Source organism: Bos indicus x Bos taurus, chromosome 10, assembly GCF_003369695.1.
Source record: "Bos indicus x Bos taurus breed Angus x Brahman F1 hybrid chromosome 10, Bos_hybrid_MaternalHap_v2.0, whole genome shotgun sequence".
Classification (NCBI taxonomy): domain Eukaryota; kingdom Metazoa; phylum Chordata; class Mammalia; order Artiodactyla; family Bovidae; genus Bos; species Bos indicus x Bos taurus.
The window spans coordinates 49,584,034-49,601,139 of record NC_040085.1 but is presented as its reverse complement, the minus strand read 5'-3'; the positions used below and the strand labels follow the sequence as shown (position 1 = coordinate 49,601,139).

The window sequence follows — 17,106 nt, the reverse complement described above, 5'->3', positions numbered from 1 at the left end:
ATTAAAAAAATCTTTTTCTACTCAGAAACATGATTTGGTGGGATCTTAAAAAATACAACCCACTAGTGAAATCAGGCTAATGTTCCCTTTACTGTGGGTATTTTAGTTGTTTATTTGTTGTTCATTTACTAGAGAAGTAAGTAAAAGCTGTTCCCTGATTAAGTTTAAGGTAGAGTTGTGTAATTCAATTCTCAGTAGTGATTTGATAAATTGATTCAATTAAATTGAAATTTGAACATGTCAAGGTCAGCGGAAGCTTAATCAAAGAGGAATGTCTCATATTTCTTTTTATCTCCCTCTGGATAACTGCATCTCTTTTTTTATATGTAGCCTTACTCAGATCAATAGCAATCTATGCCAAGTGAGCCCAAGTGTCTTTGTTCATTTTGCTTCTCGGTAGCTCTTTTCCATTGGAAATTATTTCATTAAAAAGGCTTGGAGTTGGTTTAATGTGTAAAGCTAGAACTAAAGTCCTGTTATGTGTATCAAAAACAGAGATAAGCTTGAATGCTAATATCAAACAATCAGAGTCTACCCAGATAACTTAGAACCATGGAAAGCAGGATGATACAACCTTTACCCATGGAGTCTTCCTGCTGCTTATTAAGAGCTGTGCTCTTCCTTAATTCTTTCCCCTTTGCAATGAAAAAGGAAAAAAAAAAAAAAAAACCCAATGACCCCGTCCCCTAGTGGATAAAGCTCTTTTGATTCAGTTTGTTGACACTGGGTCAAGAATCTGAAATCCTGAAAATCTGATCATATATGCTACAGAAAGGACTAGACCTGGAGCCAGAGACTTTCAACTGACAATCAAATCACTTTGTAGAATACTGTGATTCAGCTTACTGAACAGAATCTATAGGAGATAAATCTGTGTTATAAAAATAAAATATTTAAGTGCCTGAAATTAAGAGAATAGAAGTTCTAAATTGTTTTTGTAAGTTCAAGTTAGGATGTGGTCACTTTAAGAGTCAAGTAGAAAGTTCTTCAAAGGTGTGTAATGTGGTTAAAAGAATGATAAAATCTTTCCACTGATGAGCACTAATACCTCTCTGATGTCCTGGAAGTCCTTTGCAGGTTTCTCTCTGATTCATTATTGGCTCATTTCCCAGCACCTTGGAAGGCATATCCATTTTCGTTTCTTTGACTCGTTTCTTCCCCTGATATGCTGGTTCTTCGGAATCAGCATGTAGCAAATGTTAAGTTATTCCATAATTATGCTGAATTCTCTTATAAATTAATTTCAACTATTCTGAGGACACATCTAGCCCTTTCACAAAGCTTTACATCTTTATGTTATTGTTATATCTCTGCCTCCTTGAAAAGAAGTCAAGGAACATTTTTAAAGCATGTATTATGTGTGAGGCTCTATACAGTATTCTGGAAGAGAAAGCAGAAAAAGACACAGCAGTACATACAGTGCTTTTAAGGTCAGCTGGCAAGACAGTCAAAAGCAACTCAGTTGTGAAGTTAAATAAAACAAATGTCAAGTGACAAAAGGATACAATCTGGGAAAATGAAGGCCCTAATCTGAATGATGGAAGTGACTCAAATAGGAGAAGAGGTTCAAGTGACAGGCCCACAAGCTAAGCCAAGCCACCAAGCCCGGAAAGCACAGGCGTTTGGTGGGGAATAAGCCTCTTGGAGCTGAGAGTTCCTCATAACATAGTAGGGGGAGATGAGAAGAAAAACATGGTTTGGAGCTGTATAACTAAGGGCCTTCAATACCAGAGTGTGGACTTTACCGATAGTAAGAATTTATTCAAGGTTTTGGAAAGGGTTTTTGTTTTTTGTTTTCATTTTTGAAACTTAGAAGATGTTTTAGCTTTTGAAACAATGAAACAACAGGATAGTTCAAACTAATTTGTTTTTCTTAAAGTAAATCTTTAAAAAAAATTGGAATTTGGTTAATTTTGAAGTATAAAATGCCACATTGCTAAGAGTAAATCAATTCTAGTAGTAAGTCTCCAATGGTTTACTAAGTACAGTATTAAATTCCATTGCCCAAAGTGGCTATATATTCCCTCTTCTATGATTAACTGTTTAAAAAGTGTAATCTTAAAGTGGCATAATTGTTCTATTTGCCAAATAGAATAGGATTTTGGTGATAGCTGTATATTATTACATTGAAGGCCAATGCATTCAGTAATTTAATGAATTTTTTGTTTTGTTTGTTTTATTTAAAGCCCTGTATATTGATGAACAACATTCAACAATTGCGGGTTCAGCTGGAAAAAGTGTTTGAATCCATGGGAGGAAAAGAGGTGAGTACCTTTGTATGCCTACAGTTGCTAAATATCTCCTTAGAGATCATTGGCAGCATATATTTCTTTGCTACGAAAAGTGACAGAATCAAGTTTTTACATGGGTTCACTACAGAACAGGACATGCTAACAATCTAAAAGGCTATTAACAGCTAAAGTGATCATTATCCACAATACAATAATTCAGTAAATACATCAGAAGTGTGAGTAGGAGAAGGAAGATGGGTCAATAACTTCTTGTAGTATGTGTGTGTATGTATATATTTAGTCATATGTGCACAATTAAATATATTTATGTATATGCTAATGATCTGTGAAGCCCCACCATCGCAGATGCCTTTTACTGTTCTGTGCAGTGTCAACTTGATATGATTTTCTTCTGCGGTGTGCTTTGTGGCACTAGTGGTTTTTGATGTACCGCTGGTTTATTTTTTGCATCTCAAAAATCTCTGCCAAAACTGTGCTGTGTACTGTGTCTGTAATGTGTTGTGTCTTTGTCTAACATCTCTGACTTGCAATTCCATGAGCAGAAGAAGGAAGGAGAAAGATTCTTTTATGAGGTTTGTTATAGTAAGCATCTTACCCTTTACCTGGCTGTTTCCCCTCCAAACCCAAAGACCATTGCACTTCCTACTTGTTCTCACTTGCTTGTTTGGATCAGGCAGACTGTGAAATATTAGCTGGGCACCTGCCTCCTTGAGCTGCCACAGTCTTGTATTTCACAAACCAACATGAACATCTGGGGGCTTGAGAACTGGAGACGGTGCCGCAAGGGAAGGCCATGCAGCTGTCACTCTCCCACCACCTACTCTGAAAATCAATCCCGAGGGTGGCTAGGATGAGGGGATATTTTTGTTTACAGTTTTATTTACACAGTTCCTAATTATTGTGGTAAGTGCGTGAGATGTATGGAAAGCTAGGTTTGATTTCAAAGCCAAGGTCTCATTCATTTCTAAATTGATAAGGCTGAAGATGCTTTTTTTTTTAATTGGAGTAGAGTTGCTTTATGATGTTGTGTTAGCTTGTGCTATACAGCAAAGTGATCAGCTACACCTATACATATACACCATCGTTTTTGGAATTCCTTCCCATTTAAGTCACCACAGAGCACTGACTGAAGTTCTCTGTTTGATATTGTAGGCTCTCATTAGTTATCTATTTTATACAGAGTATCAATAGTGTGTATATGTCCATCCCAATCTCCCAATTTATCCAACTGCCCCGACTTCACACATGATGTTTGTTTTAATCCCATAAAGACATGTATACATTTTCACCCCCAAAGTCTTTTTCATTATTCCCGAGGCTCAGTCTTTAGAGAAATGAACTATTATTTAGCATTCTACAAATAAGAAGCACCAGGATACATGGATGAAGGTACAAAACTTCAAAAATGAACTTTTCTGAGCTATGCTGCCACTGCTCTCTCAGTCTAAGCTAAGCTAAGCTAAGTCACTTCAGTCGTGTCGGACTCTGTGCGACCCCATAGACGGCAGCCCACCAGGCTCCCCCGTCCCTGGGATTCTCCAGGCAAGAACACTGGAGTGGGTTGCCATTTCCTTCTCCAGTGCAGGCAAGTGAAAAGTGAAAGGGAAGTCGCTCAGTCGTGTCCGACTTTTAGCGACCCCATAGACTGCAGCCTACCAGGCTCCTCCATCCATGGGATTTTCCAGGCAACAGTACTGGAGTGGATGGCCATTGCCTTCTCAGTCTAGTTTATATAAAATAAGGCTTCATTCCCCAAAGTGTGGTAATGGTTTTTGCCTGGTTTGAGGGCATCAATCTCATTTTTAAAATTCTTTTGCTGAATCAGGTGAGCACTTGGGGCTCATAGCTGGAGATTCCCTTTTTAATTTAGTGATGTTTTGTATTCAGACTTTAAGTCCACTTACTGTTTTGAAAAGTAGTGAAGAAAATACTAATTTTTTTGTGGGAAATTCTCTCTCGCTTTAGTGAATTTTAAAGACCACAAATCATTTGAGGATAGAGTTATATTTGAAATGCCACATTTCCAGAAATTTCTCCTAATGCTGCTACTATGTCATTACTATTTTGTGGTTGAACTCTGTGAGAGAGATACTGCTGAGCTGAATGTTAACCAGACAAATTATGCCTGTATTTAAAGGAAGCTGTGTGGGCCAAGCCACCTGCTAACCAAAAAGCTGCGGGGTGGTTTGTTCACCAACCAAAATTGACTGCTTGTTTCAGATAAAATTGCCCATTTGAAAGGTACAGGTTTTCGTGTGATAAATTGAGTTGCAGATCTGTGACTATATCACAGAACTGTATTGGATAAAATGATGGAAGATGAGCTGAGCTGGGTGCCTTCTCCCTTTATAACTCTTGCAATGCCAAATGTTAAACTCCTCATGCAAAATTTCAAGTGAAAATCAATTAAACAAATTAAATGAATGTCTAGCTCCTAAAAATGGAATCTGTTAGAGGGACAGCATTGACCCTAGCTCCTTTCTTTTCCTAATTTAAATATTTTTTCTCCCTTTCCTCCCTCTCTTTACCCTCTTTCTGTGTTTCTTCTGTCTCCCTTTCTATGAAGTTCTTTTCTGTTTTTCTTTTCTATTTTCATCTTGTGCTACCAAGAAGAATCTGTAGGCAGGCCATGCCAGTTTTGTGTAGGGGTTGAGGAAATGTGAGGAAGAAGCTTGACTTGAACCCAGGTCTGAGTGTAACAGGCAGCCTCCCAGAAAGTATCTATCTTAACACAGAATGATGTTAGAGTTGCTGATTGCTACAGTGAGCCTCCAGAACCTCAATATAATAGAATCCTTTCATTCTAGTTATCTATATGGCAATATTTAAATGGTTCCTTAACTTGAGTCTTTCATAAAGATGAAAAAGGATTTTATTGAGAAAAACAAATTTGCCTTTTGATACGCAAAGTATATACAGCACTTAATATAGGCATGTTTTGTGGCCTTTAATGATAAGACAGTGTGTTTGTACTATTGCCAATCCCCAGTTGTTTCCTCACAGGGGACTGGTTATAAAACCTCGACTATTTGCTAAGGAAAACTTTCTAAACTAGATTTTATCCTTCTTCTAAGAGTTTCTTCTTACTCTGTGCCCCACCATCTGTACTAGGATGTGCACTTCTTGCTACAGAAAACTAATTAGCAAATGATCGCTTGTGCATTTTGCTCAAAATAGTTTTTGATGCCCTGTGTCCATTAGTTGGCTTCTGACAATAGCGTGGCTGGCCTCTCGGACCGTCTGTAAAGTGCCAGCCACTAGCAGGCCTGGTTGCATGATGCTGTAGCTCTCCGTTGCTTTGACCCAACCACTGTTGGGACAGTTGCTCTTTCTTTGCAGGGTCAATCTCTTTTCCCCCTGGAAAAAGAAAGAATGTTTAAAACTTTTTTTTTTTTTTAATTCACTCTATGTGTGGAATCCAAGATGGAAACATTGCCTAATGCTGTGACAGGCTTGGGGGTCATGCTGTTGACACTAACTCCAAATACAGCCACTTGAGCAGTCCTACAGTAGCCTGTGGGTCCTGTAGGCACATTCTTTTTCAATGCCCTATTTAGAAAAAAGAATCAAAAGAGAAGAACAAATACTAAATTTCTTCTCTTATAGTCTGCTTACAAATTAAGAGAGCGTGTTTTGGCTTGATGACTTTCTGATTACTCTAGAAAACAGGAATTTTAAAATTCACATAAACTATGAAGCAAACATATCCTTTAGGAATGAGGCCCAGAGTCTTTTTTTTAAGTGCATACACTTAAGTTTATACACTTTTATGAATCACTATAGTAAAACAGATAAATAACCAAACTGTGGTAGGGACTGATTTGAGCTAGAAGTTAAATCATTTACACCACAATTCCCGTATGGTATTACTTGTCCCTGTGTAACACTAACAGCAAAACAATCATCAGAATGCCAGGTAATAATTTTCATGTAGTCATTAACAGTGGTTTTATCTTTCTGGGGCTTTCTTTCTATAATAGTTCAAATAGCTCAAAAATAAAAGAGATATATTTTTGTATATTCATTTTAATAGCTTAATTTTGTCATGAGTATATATCAACTGCAAATAAATACTTAGTCCTATATTCAATTTTTCATAAAAACATATTGCTACAGTCTACAGAAGGGACTTAGTTGTAGTTGCTTGATCTGCAATCTAATTTGCACAAGTACATGAAAAAGAAAATCAGATAATCCCAAATTTAATTTCCTTCCAGAAAGTTATGAGATATTGGTTATTAACTTGCATTTTGGTAATTGGTTTAGAAGAATTATGACCATGCTGTGTAAGCAGAGGGTTCATTACTCCTTCACAATATTGTGATGATAAAATAATCTTGAATAGTAGAATCTATAATTATTCATAGGCCTGCTATCCTATTAACCATACTTCAAATTCTAGAAGTTAGCCAATTATTAATACATTTAGGAGAAATGGAGGGCAGATATTTACTTAGCTAAATTCTCTCATTTTGCTGACCACAGAGCAGACCAAGTAGGTGTTACAGCAACATTATTGTTATTGATATGTCTCAGAAGGATTAAATCTCTTGACTCATCTTACCTTGTTTAAACTTTCCTGAACAGGGCTGGGAATCAGAGACATAATCCACCTATCCTAAAAATGTACATATTATAATGAGCAACTTAATTATCTTTTGTGGCAGAGATGCAAACTATACTTCTCTTCATTTTTTAATGATGAATTTGATGTGTCAATTAGAAACTGAATCTGTCTAAAAGTGAACACATGTAGCTGATTGAAATTCATTGTAAAACTTACTAGCCATACAGAGGCAGCCTTCAGCTAAGCAACCTCTGATCAGAGAGGATAGAAACTGACTTCTGTTCTATTTCAATTAGCAAAGTTATTTCCTACTTTCTGGGCTACAGGGGTTGAAGACCACTTCTTTAAGGGAAATAATACTTCGTGCCAGTAGTCTTTGAACTAACAGGTATGAGAAATGCCCAGAGAGCTAATTATAACACACATTGCTGAATTCCATCCTAGACTATTCAACTCAGTAGATCTGGAGTTGGGCCACATGACTTGTATTTCTAACAGATTCCCATGTGATGCTGATGGTACTGGTTAGGAGACCACATTGTAAGAATTAATACTGTTTGCTTTTAGGATAGCTACCAGATACTTAGGTAATGGCTGAGAATACCCTTATGCCTTATCTGTGCCTGTCTCCTAACCCACCTACTTAAAATATTTTGAATTTTGAGAACACACTGGACTCGGTGTATTTGAACAGATCTTGAGACAGCATGCAATAGACAGGGAAGTATTTGGATTAAATAATATAATAATCTCAAAATACAGGTGACTAACTTGCAGTCTTATACAAATATCCAGCATTTTTAAAACTCTGGACTTCTATGCTTACATTTTATATATAATTTTATTAAAGGAGGTGTTATAGTTGTAAAAAGCCTAAAAACTTTATGTTCAGGTTTCTGATCTTGTCTCACCTTTTCTCAATGTAAACAGATATAACTCTCTAGTTAATATGTTAAATGAGAAGCCATCCATGATTTCTCTTTTCCAGAAGTACAAAATAAATTAGAAAATAAAATTATCAAAGTAGGTACTAGATGTCATTAGATAATAAAGTAGTCAATTTTAACTGGTCATATTATGTCTTCCTGTTAGTTCCAAACTATTTCCTAAAGCAAATTTGCCAAGTTCTTCCCATGTAATTAAAGTGTCTACTGGTGTCTATTTTCTGTAGGATGACAAGAGTTGAGAGAGGAAATAAAGATATTTAAATAACTGCTCTTGCTGTCAAGGATCTTAAGGAGGAGTGAGTCCTTGTAAAACAACAGTCAGAGCAGAGCTCCCTGTTGGGCTCAGGCAAAGGGATTCTTAGAAGACAAATGCCTCCTCTTCTGCCTGAACCACTTTAAGTACCTCTTACCCTTGGGCTGACTGCCTCAAGAAAAAGAGAGATAAAAGCGTGCTAAACATGAAGAAGAATGTACTCCTTCATTAATTCATTCATCAAATTATTGATTTGCTGAACACCTATTATGAGCTGTATATTTTTACTAGACTACAGAGGTACAATAATTAATAAAATGTAGACCCCCACCCTCAGAAAACTTTGAATTTATTAGGGAAGTCAGCACAATTAAAAAAATAAGGTTTATTAGGGGAACCCCCATTTCTAAACTTGCAAATACGTGTTTCAAAGGAGAGTTGTAATTGTTACATCTTATCCCACAATAATTCAAAGAATCAACTCAAAGTGGCTTATTATTGTGTAAATAAAACTCAAAGGTGAGATGTATTTGGCTGAATTCCGTAAAAGTAAGCAGATATTTCTAGCTTCAAGAATGGAAAACTTGAATTTTAAGCGCTGGCCCTTTATTTTGGCAGCCTGAAGATGCTACCTGGTTTCTTTCTCCTCCTAACCACTCTGCAATTAGAGTTAATAAATTGGAATTAATAGAAAACTAAGAGAATAATGAGGGCCAAAAGGGCAAATCACATCGAGGCGATTTGATAAATATGATTGATTCTAGCACTCCTACTACATAAAGTTCAGCTAACTGCTAAGCTGGCAATATTAAGGAAAGGTGCTCTCTTGGAGGCTGAGAGGCTTCTGGGTGGCAGATCCATGTCAAAATAAAATTCAGACCCAAGCAGTTTCTTCTTGTTGACCTCATTTCCCAGCTCATTCTCCAGACAGCACGGGGTCACCCCCATGCTACTGGGCATCTTAACTAAACTTCCTCTGCACTTTAAGAAAACTTCAGGGGAGAGAATGCAAGCCATAGCCAGAAGGGAGAGAAACAGAGTTTTACTTTAACTGCCATTTTCTATAATAGACCTATTGTATTGTCTTATTGTGGGTCCCTTGCAATTGCTTACGACTGCATTAACGAGCCATAAATCAATGCAGAAACTTAGTAAAACTTTACTTCTCTAATCCAGCCAATTGTCCCTCTTCTACTTGGCAGAGTGGCCGTCAGGCACCTCATGCAGATGGCTCACTGAAGGCATTCTGCTGACTCTGACAGGTCGTCAGTTCAGTTGATTGAACAGACTCTATTCACACTGCTGAACCGTGGCGAGATTCAATAATGTGAACAACTGAAAGGCAAAGACGGAGTGAGACAGGGCAAACAATTTTTACAGAAAAAAAATCTGAACATAAAGTTTGTGTCTCATTTCTTCTATTCCTGACATCCCTACTCTGTCCTAATTCATAGTCAGCCAATAGGTAGAGCTAATAAGCCCCATATTCCTTCCCAGTCAAGTTATTGTGCTTCTTTGTCTTTTTAATGACCACAGTCAGAGAATTTCTTAAAAGAATATAGTTTCTTAGATCGCTTTTTCATCCTCCTGTGGCCTCCAAATGTGTCAAGTGAATGACACATTATCTAGACCTTGATTATTCCCATCCATAAGAAGGAAATAACTGGACTATAGGATTTCTGAGGTTCATTCTAGTCTAACAATCTGTAATTATAAGGAAAAGAACCTTGTTAGCAATCCATAGAGTATAAGGTTAATGTATGTATCGTAGGTGAAAAGGAAAAAAAAAAAGTTTTAAAGAAAAGAATGTCATGTCTCTCATATAAGGCTTGAAGGTATTTTTAAAAGTTCAGAGAAATAGAAATAGAAAAAAATAACAATTTGCCATACATTCACTAACTCAAAACTATATTGAATGAACTATACAAGATGAGGCATTTTTTCCCTTCAGTTGTCTAGTCTGAAGAACCTAACTTAACATATCTCAAAGATATTTAGTTGGTTTGAAACAAAATGACAGTTGGTTTTACTGCATATTCTCCTTAATTAGGATGTGAGACAGCTACTGATGTTCTGCCACTTTTTGAAAGCAAGAGGTTAGGAGCATGAATTTATATAATTGGTACCTCTAGCATAACACTTCATTCACATCTGAATGGCACAAAAATGTCATAGTCTATTTCTGAAAACAATCTTATAAGTTCTTGGGGAGGTTCTCTCATATGAGGAATAAAAAAAGAAAGTAAACACAGAGTTGCATTGGTAGATCTAGGGCATTTTTTTTTGTAATGGAGAGAACCATGTGTTCCTTATTTCTTACAACATACCATAGTATCCATGCCGAATGCTATAGGTCTAGAAAGTGATTTAGAGCATTTCAAGGAGAGTAATTTCCTGCCGAATTCACTAGGGAATTTTCACTGGTTTCTCAACCAGCTATTTTCAGTTGACTTAGGTACTTTAGAATGGATAAATTCTGGTCAAGTAGAAGGACTGGAGAAAAGTGATATTTTCAAAATAAAAGAAATAGTAAGAGTGCAGATAAGGCTATAAGAAATCCTTGAAACACTTGCCTGGTTGAAGGTCAGTAGAGGGGTCAGCAGGTGCCATGATCAGATTTTGGCTTTATTAAAACAACTCTAGGAATAGTTAGGAGGATTGAATAGAAGTGAGAAAACAGCAAACACAACCTGGAGATGATTGCAACATAGCTCAGATGAGAAAAATTCTGCATCAGAAAATGAAGAGAATAGGACAGGTGGAGAAAACATTTCATAAATGTTATCAGTCATATTTGATATTCAAGTAAATATGGAAGGAAAAAAGGAGAGAAGAGTCAAAGATGGCTCTCAAAATTCTGCCTTAAACGATTGCATGCTATCAATCAAATCAGAGGCAATAAGAAGAGAGAGAAACTAAGGTTGGGCAGGTAACAAGTTCTCTTTTTGATAGGTTGAGCTTGAAGTCATCAAAGTGGAAAAGGTTAATAGGAGAGAATATGCTCAGGCATCCTGTTACAGATGTTGGTGATGGTTTGGAGATCATTAGCATAGAGATGGGAGTTGAAACCATAGGCATAAATGTGATGGCTCAAGAAGGGACTATAGAATGGAAAAAAGAGGACTAGGAAGGAAAAATTGAAGACATTAATATATAATGAATATATAGAAGAAGAGAAGTCAACCAAAGAGATAGACAAATAGACAGAAAAATAGGAAATCTAGAAGGTAGTCTCTGGAGAAGCAAGGGAATAAAGAGGTTGAAAGAGAGAGTAAACAGCAGTGTGAATGTAGTCTGAGTAGGATAAATAAAGTCACTGGTCTTAGCAATTAAGAGATCATTGGTGATTTGTGAATATTTCAGTGGAGTATCCAGAGCCAAAACCACACTATAAAGGATTAATAAATATTTAAGAGATAAAAAGAGAATTAATTTTACACTTATGTTGTACAGTTTGAAGATCAAGAAAAGAAAAAGATACTGGCTAGATGTCAATGAAAAAGTACTTATAAATAAGTTGGGCTTTTCTTCTAAAATTTGTTTACATTTTATGTTAATATAAATGTTATTTAAGTATGATTTATACATTGGAGTAATCAAAATAATAATGGAAGAACTGAAGATAGACCAGGATATTTGATGGAAACAAAATGCAAAAAAAAAAAAAGAAACTCAAGTTGAATAACATTCTACATTTTCTTTTTTTATAGAAATAGTGGTGAAGTTCGCATTTACTGAAGGATTTTCTGCAAAAAAATATTGACAAGGGTGTGACACCCACAAGACTAATGACCAGATTTTGAACACTGTAAAGATAAGGGCCAGGGGACCTTCCTAATCTACATTTCTTTCAATGAGCAAATAATAGAACCCTAATGCTGACGAGCTGAACATGAGAAAGGGCAGTTTAGCAGCTTATAGAAAAGAGAAAGGAAATGACATAGTAATAAACACTGTGGGAAAGGAATAAAATTTCCACTAAAGACCCTTTCCAACACACTAGTTGTATCTTTCAGTATTAGTTCAGTCGCTCAGTCATGTCTGACTCTTTGCAACCCCATGAATCACAGCATGCCAGGCCTCCCTGTCCATCACCAACTCCCAGAGTTCACTCAAACTCATGTCCATCGAGTCGGTGATGCCATCCAGCCATCTCGTCCTCTGTCGTCCCCTTCTCCTCCTGCCCCCAATCCCTCCCAGCATCAGAGTCTTTTCCAATGAGTCAACTCTTCGCATGAGGTGGCCAAAGTATTGGAGTTTCAGCTTTAGCATCAGTCCTTCCAATGAACACCCAGGACTGATCTCCTTTAGAATGGACTGGTTGGATCTCCTTGCAGTCCAAGGGACTCTCAAGAGTCTTCTCCAACACCACAGTTCAAAAGCATCAATTCTTCGGCACTCAGCCTTCTTCACAGTCCAACTCTCACACCCATACATGACCACAGGAAAAACCATAGCCTTGACTAGACAGACCTTTGTTGGCAAAGTAATGTCTCTGCTTTTGAATCTGCTATCTAGGTTGGTCATAACTTTCCTTCCAAGGAGTAAGCATCTTTTAATTTCATGGCTGCAATCACCATCTTCAGTGATTTTGGGGCCCAAAAAAATAAAGTCTGACACTGTTTCTACTGTTTCCCCATCTATTTCCCATGAAGTAATGGGACCAGATACCATGATTTTAGTTTTCTGAATGTTGAGTTTTAAGCCAACTTTTTCACTCTCCACTTTCACTTTCATCAACAGGCCTTTTAGTTCCTCTTCACTTTCTGCCATAAGGGTGGTGTCATCTGAATCTCTGAGGTTATTGATATTAGTAAGAAGTTAATGGTTGGTTTAGCAATCATTGTTACAAGAGGCTGAAATAACATACCTAACATACTGTTAGGTCCCTTAGGGAAAGAATTTATGCTGGGGAAAGAAACTCTAGTGGGGATATGGTAATCATATTTTTGGAACCAAGAAAATATCAGGATATAATCTGGCATGGTCTGGCAATGACTCAAACACTTAAATTTAGGACTAACTTGGTAGCTCTAGAACATGTGGTTGCTAAGGAATGAAAGATTTCAAATGCAAAACTATTCTGTTAATAAGTCAGTGCAAAGCATCAATGTAAGAAGAAGGAGCACTCTGCATATCACAATTACCTTTGAAAGCATTTTTTCATGCTACTTGCTGCCCAAGTAGTAGTGAAGTTTGCATTTACTGAAGGATTTTTCTGCAAAAAAATCTTGAAGAGGATGTGACACCCACAAGACTAATGACCAGACTCTTTGATACTGTAAAAATAAAGGCCAATGTATTCTTAGGCTTCCAGGGACAGATACCCAGGAGAGAAAGTTAAGTCAGGTAGAGTTTAGTGGAAGAGAGAGATTTATAGAACAGTTAAGGAGACTGTCCTGTAGACAGTGATAATGCAGAACACAATTAGTGCACAAATGAAAGTCACTAACTGCCCGGTGTTAGTGACACATGGGGTCAGATTTGCAAAAGAAGGTGATAAGTAAATTGTCTTTTAAAGAAAAGTGGAAGTGAGCCTTGAGGACAAAGAACTTCAAAGATACCTTGCCTACTAGCTATCTCTTCCAGAGAATTCATTAATATCACCACAGCTCAATGCTATAAATTATCTCAGTGGTATGAAAACTCAAATACAATGTAAGCATGACCATGGTTCAATCAGACCTTTATTTTTTTTTAATATTTTATAATCAGACCTTTAAAACCACCCTTTATCCGGCCTAAATTTTTGAATTCCCCAACTTTTCAAAGTGTGGATAAAATCTGTTGTGAAAGCTGTACTATAAATTCAGATTTTGACCCAGTATTCTTAAATTTTCATGGAGTATGTTCCTCTTTACATGGAGTCACTTAATATTTTACTTTATTTTGTTGCCAGCCAAGGTGTTCATGTACACCTACTAATACAGTTTCTTATTTAAAAATTTTTTAATTGTGGCTTTTGAATGCTTGAAATTTTTTGTTTCTCTTTTTTATTTTAATAATTATAAATGACAATATAGGAATGTGCAAATTATTTTTGATTTCACATTCCTTAAGGAACTAGGTTAAGTTTTAAACATTTATTAAAAAAAAAATTAGGTTGCTTTTTATCTTTCCAAAGTGGCCAGTAATTTGTAAAATGTGCTATTGGGAATTTAGGCAATAAATAATCAATATATAATCAATTAATAAATATAAGAAATTATTTCCTATAAAATTTAGAGAGTTTGTAGGAGTAAGGAAAATTTTCTCAATTTGGACTCAAACAAATGCAGAAAAACTCAAGAACCGATAAATTTGCTGGCCAAAAAGATTGTTTTATAATTAGGATGAGTATGATATTTATGCCCACTATTATTACAAGAGATCTTCAATTTACATATTGGCCTCATAATTACTGTTTGTAGTTAGAGGTTTATTGGTGTGCTTTAAATAAACATCAAAATACTTAACTAAAACCAAACCTTTTCTTTTTTTTCCTGTTTATATGACAGAGGCATTCTGACTTCACCCACTTAAAAACTCATGCTTCTCTCAGGAAATGAAAACTGTCAGCCAGTGTTTAAATTGCTGTAGTTTGACAGTTTCAGATTTTCAAGTAATAACCAATTATTTGATAGGAAATTTCCATTCCCAAAATACCTAAAATAGACTAAAATGATTCATAGGAAAATAGGATAATTTCACCCAACGGAGCTATTTAACCATTTTTGTATGACTTTAAAGTCATTATATTAACAGGTGAATAAGGTAACTCAATGTGTATATCAAACTAATTTGGGAACAAAATATACACTTTAAGAAGCAGCCCAATTTCCTGAAGAAAACCATGCTGTTGGAGGTGGCAGTTTTGTGGGGAAGGGCAGAACAACCACCTATCCCCTCAGCAAGATTTACCAAGGAGTGGGGGACCTGGAGAAAATTCTTTGGGAGGTCTTCTCTCATTTTCTGTTCGTGAACATTTTTATCCAAGTGAAGTTGGGTTAAAACTGATATTAGGATAATAGCAAAAACATGTGATTCAAAAAAATAATCAGCTTTCCTGGTTCCTAGGATTGAGGTGAACAATCCACATATGTTTTCTTGGTTAAGGGTTGGGAGATACAGTTTATTACACTAATTGTGTTTAAATGCATATCAATATCAGAGATAAAAATAGGCAATATCTATTTTTTTATGAATTACTGCCTTGCTACTGGTTATAGCTCAATGTAACTCTCAAAGTATGAGGCTTAGGGTTATTGTAAGTTTCCAACTTCTAGAGAAATCTATATGTGTTAAGCTTGCTCATGCACATGCGGATAATCTCTAATGACAGCAGCAGAAAATGATATAGACCAGAAGAACAGCACTGACTCTGATAAAGGGGCAGAAACTAACTAATGCTAAAATCACCTAGATTTGAGTGAAAATTGACATTAAGAATTGGTTTGATATAACCAGTAAAGTGTCAGATGTTAAATGGGATTTTTGGTTTCTGTTCTGTTTTTAGTCATGTCAGTATATCATAGAGCAATGCAGCTGGTGAGGTGTATAGATAATACTTTTTCCTAATAGTTTCTTAGTTTTAGAAAAGTTTCTTGGAGGATTGTAGGATTTATGATCGTGTATTCTATTAGGGACAATTTTTGATGCTGGGTTAGCTTCCAGGAGTTTAAATTGATTTGTGTCATACATGTATTTGGTGTTCTTAGGTTCTCTTATTTGTAGTAAGTCCTTCTTTCTTTCATTTGCTCTACTCCCCAAGGTTGTCTTTATCCTAAGCCCCTCTCTTCAATAATAGACCAACTTGAGCAAGAACTATAGGTACTAATGATAGGAAACTGAATTTCTGAAGACTCAAATGAAGATTGGTTTAAATTTCAGAGAATATTCTAGGTTTCCCTTTATATGAATTTCTATCCGCTAGATACAATACATCTGATATATGTCATCCTATTTTGACAACTAGCTTGCAAAAATATAATTAACAAAGGATAAAATTTTCTAAAATGCTGGTAAAGTTTGTGTTCATCCATCACTGTAATTATAAAAAATTCTGCCACATTAACAGTTTGGTGTTTTATTTGTTTGTGTTTACTTATAGTGTAAGTTATTTTCTAATATTGATTAATATTATTTTAGAACTGAAATCAGATAAAAAGAATTTGGCTTTTACATTGTAAGAATAAACATAATATGTCATCTTGATTTAATAATTTTACCCTCCCCCCACACAAAATAAAAACTTAAAAAATATATATAAAATAAAATGAGAAACTTAAATCTTGAACTCTGAGTTAAAAATTGGCATCTAGGAAGAAAAGTTAGGCCTATCACCTATAGAGAAACACACTGGAGCAAGAGGATAATTGTTCATCTATTACTTTTAATTCTATACTTGAAAAAATATGAAAACTCCTTCACTAAGATACAACATAATGTGCAAAAATTAATTTTTAGCAATTTAAAAAAATTTCAATGGTTCTATTTATTTACAGGGATATTACAGATGAAAATGTTTTCAAGCAACACACATTTTCAACTAACATATGACCAATTTTCTAAGTCATGAAATTACCATGTTCTGTAATATATTTTGTCATGCCTTGCATCCCACTGCTATAACCAACAAAGGCTTTGCTCTATAGCTCTTTTTTGTATGCATGCTATGCATTTTAATCAATTTTTTTCATAGTAAAAACTTTTAATTTTATTAGAATTTTCTAAATTTTGCATTTTATTTCAAAGATTAAAGAAAGAAAAAAGGATATGTATGCCATGTTTGTTTGAAATTTACCTTATAATAAGCAAAATGCTTCATGCTTCTAAGAAATAAAAGCTATGCTTTCTCAGAACTCCAAAGTAATATTGTTTATGATCTCTTTGCAGTTAGACCCTGAAGCTAGTACTGTTCTAAAAGAACTTCAGGTTAAACTCAGTGGGGTTCTGGATGAGCTCAGTGTCACTTATGGTGAAAGGTAAGTGGACTAAGTAATTACTATGCAAATGTATTATAATCATGTCTTTAGTGCTGTCTCTCTCCTCTGACTGTCTAAATCTATTTAACTTGAAGACTCAATTTAAGCATCACCACCTCTGGTA

General features: G+C 35.7%; 1 protein-coding gene across 2 annotated transcripts in view; it reads left to right on the top strand.

The window, feature by feature from the left end:
- UNC13C (unc-13 homolog C) overlaps positions 1-17,106 on the top strand; it is a 706,036-nt gene that overhangs the window by 596,486 nt on the left and 92,444 nt on the right. For both annotated transcript variants that reach the window (XM_027553963.1, XM_027553962.1), the window contains 2 exons: positions 2,187-2,264; positions 16,894-16,982. In XM_027553963.1, the coding sequence (XP_027409764.1) occupies positions 2,187-2,264; positions 16,894-16,982 (167 nt within the window). The remainder of the gene's footprint in view (positions 1-2,186; positions 2,265-16,893; positions 16,983-17,106) is intronic.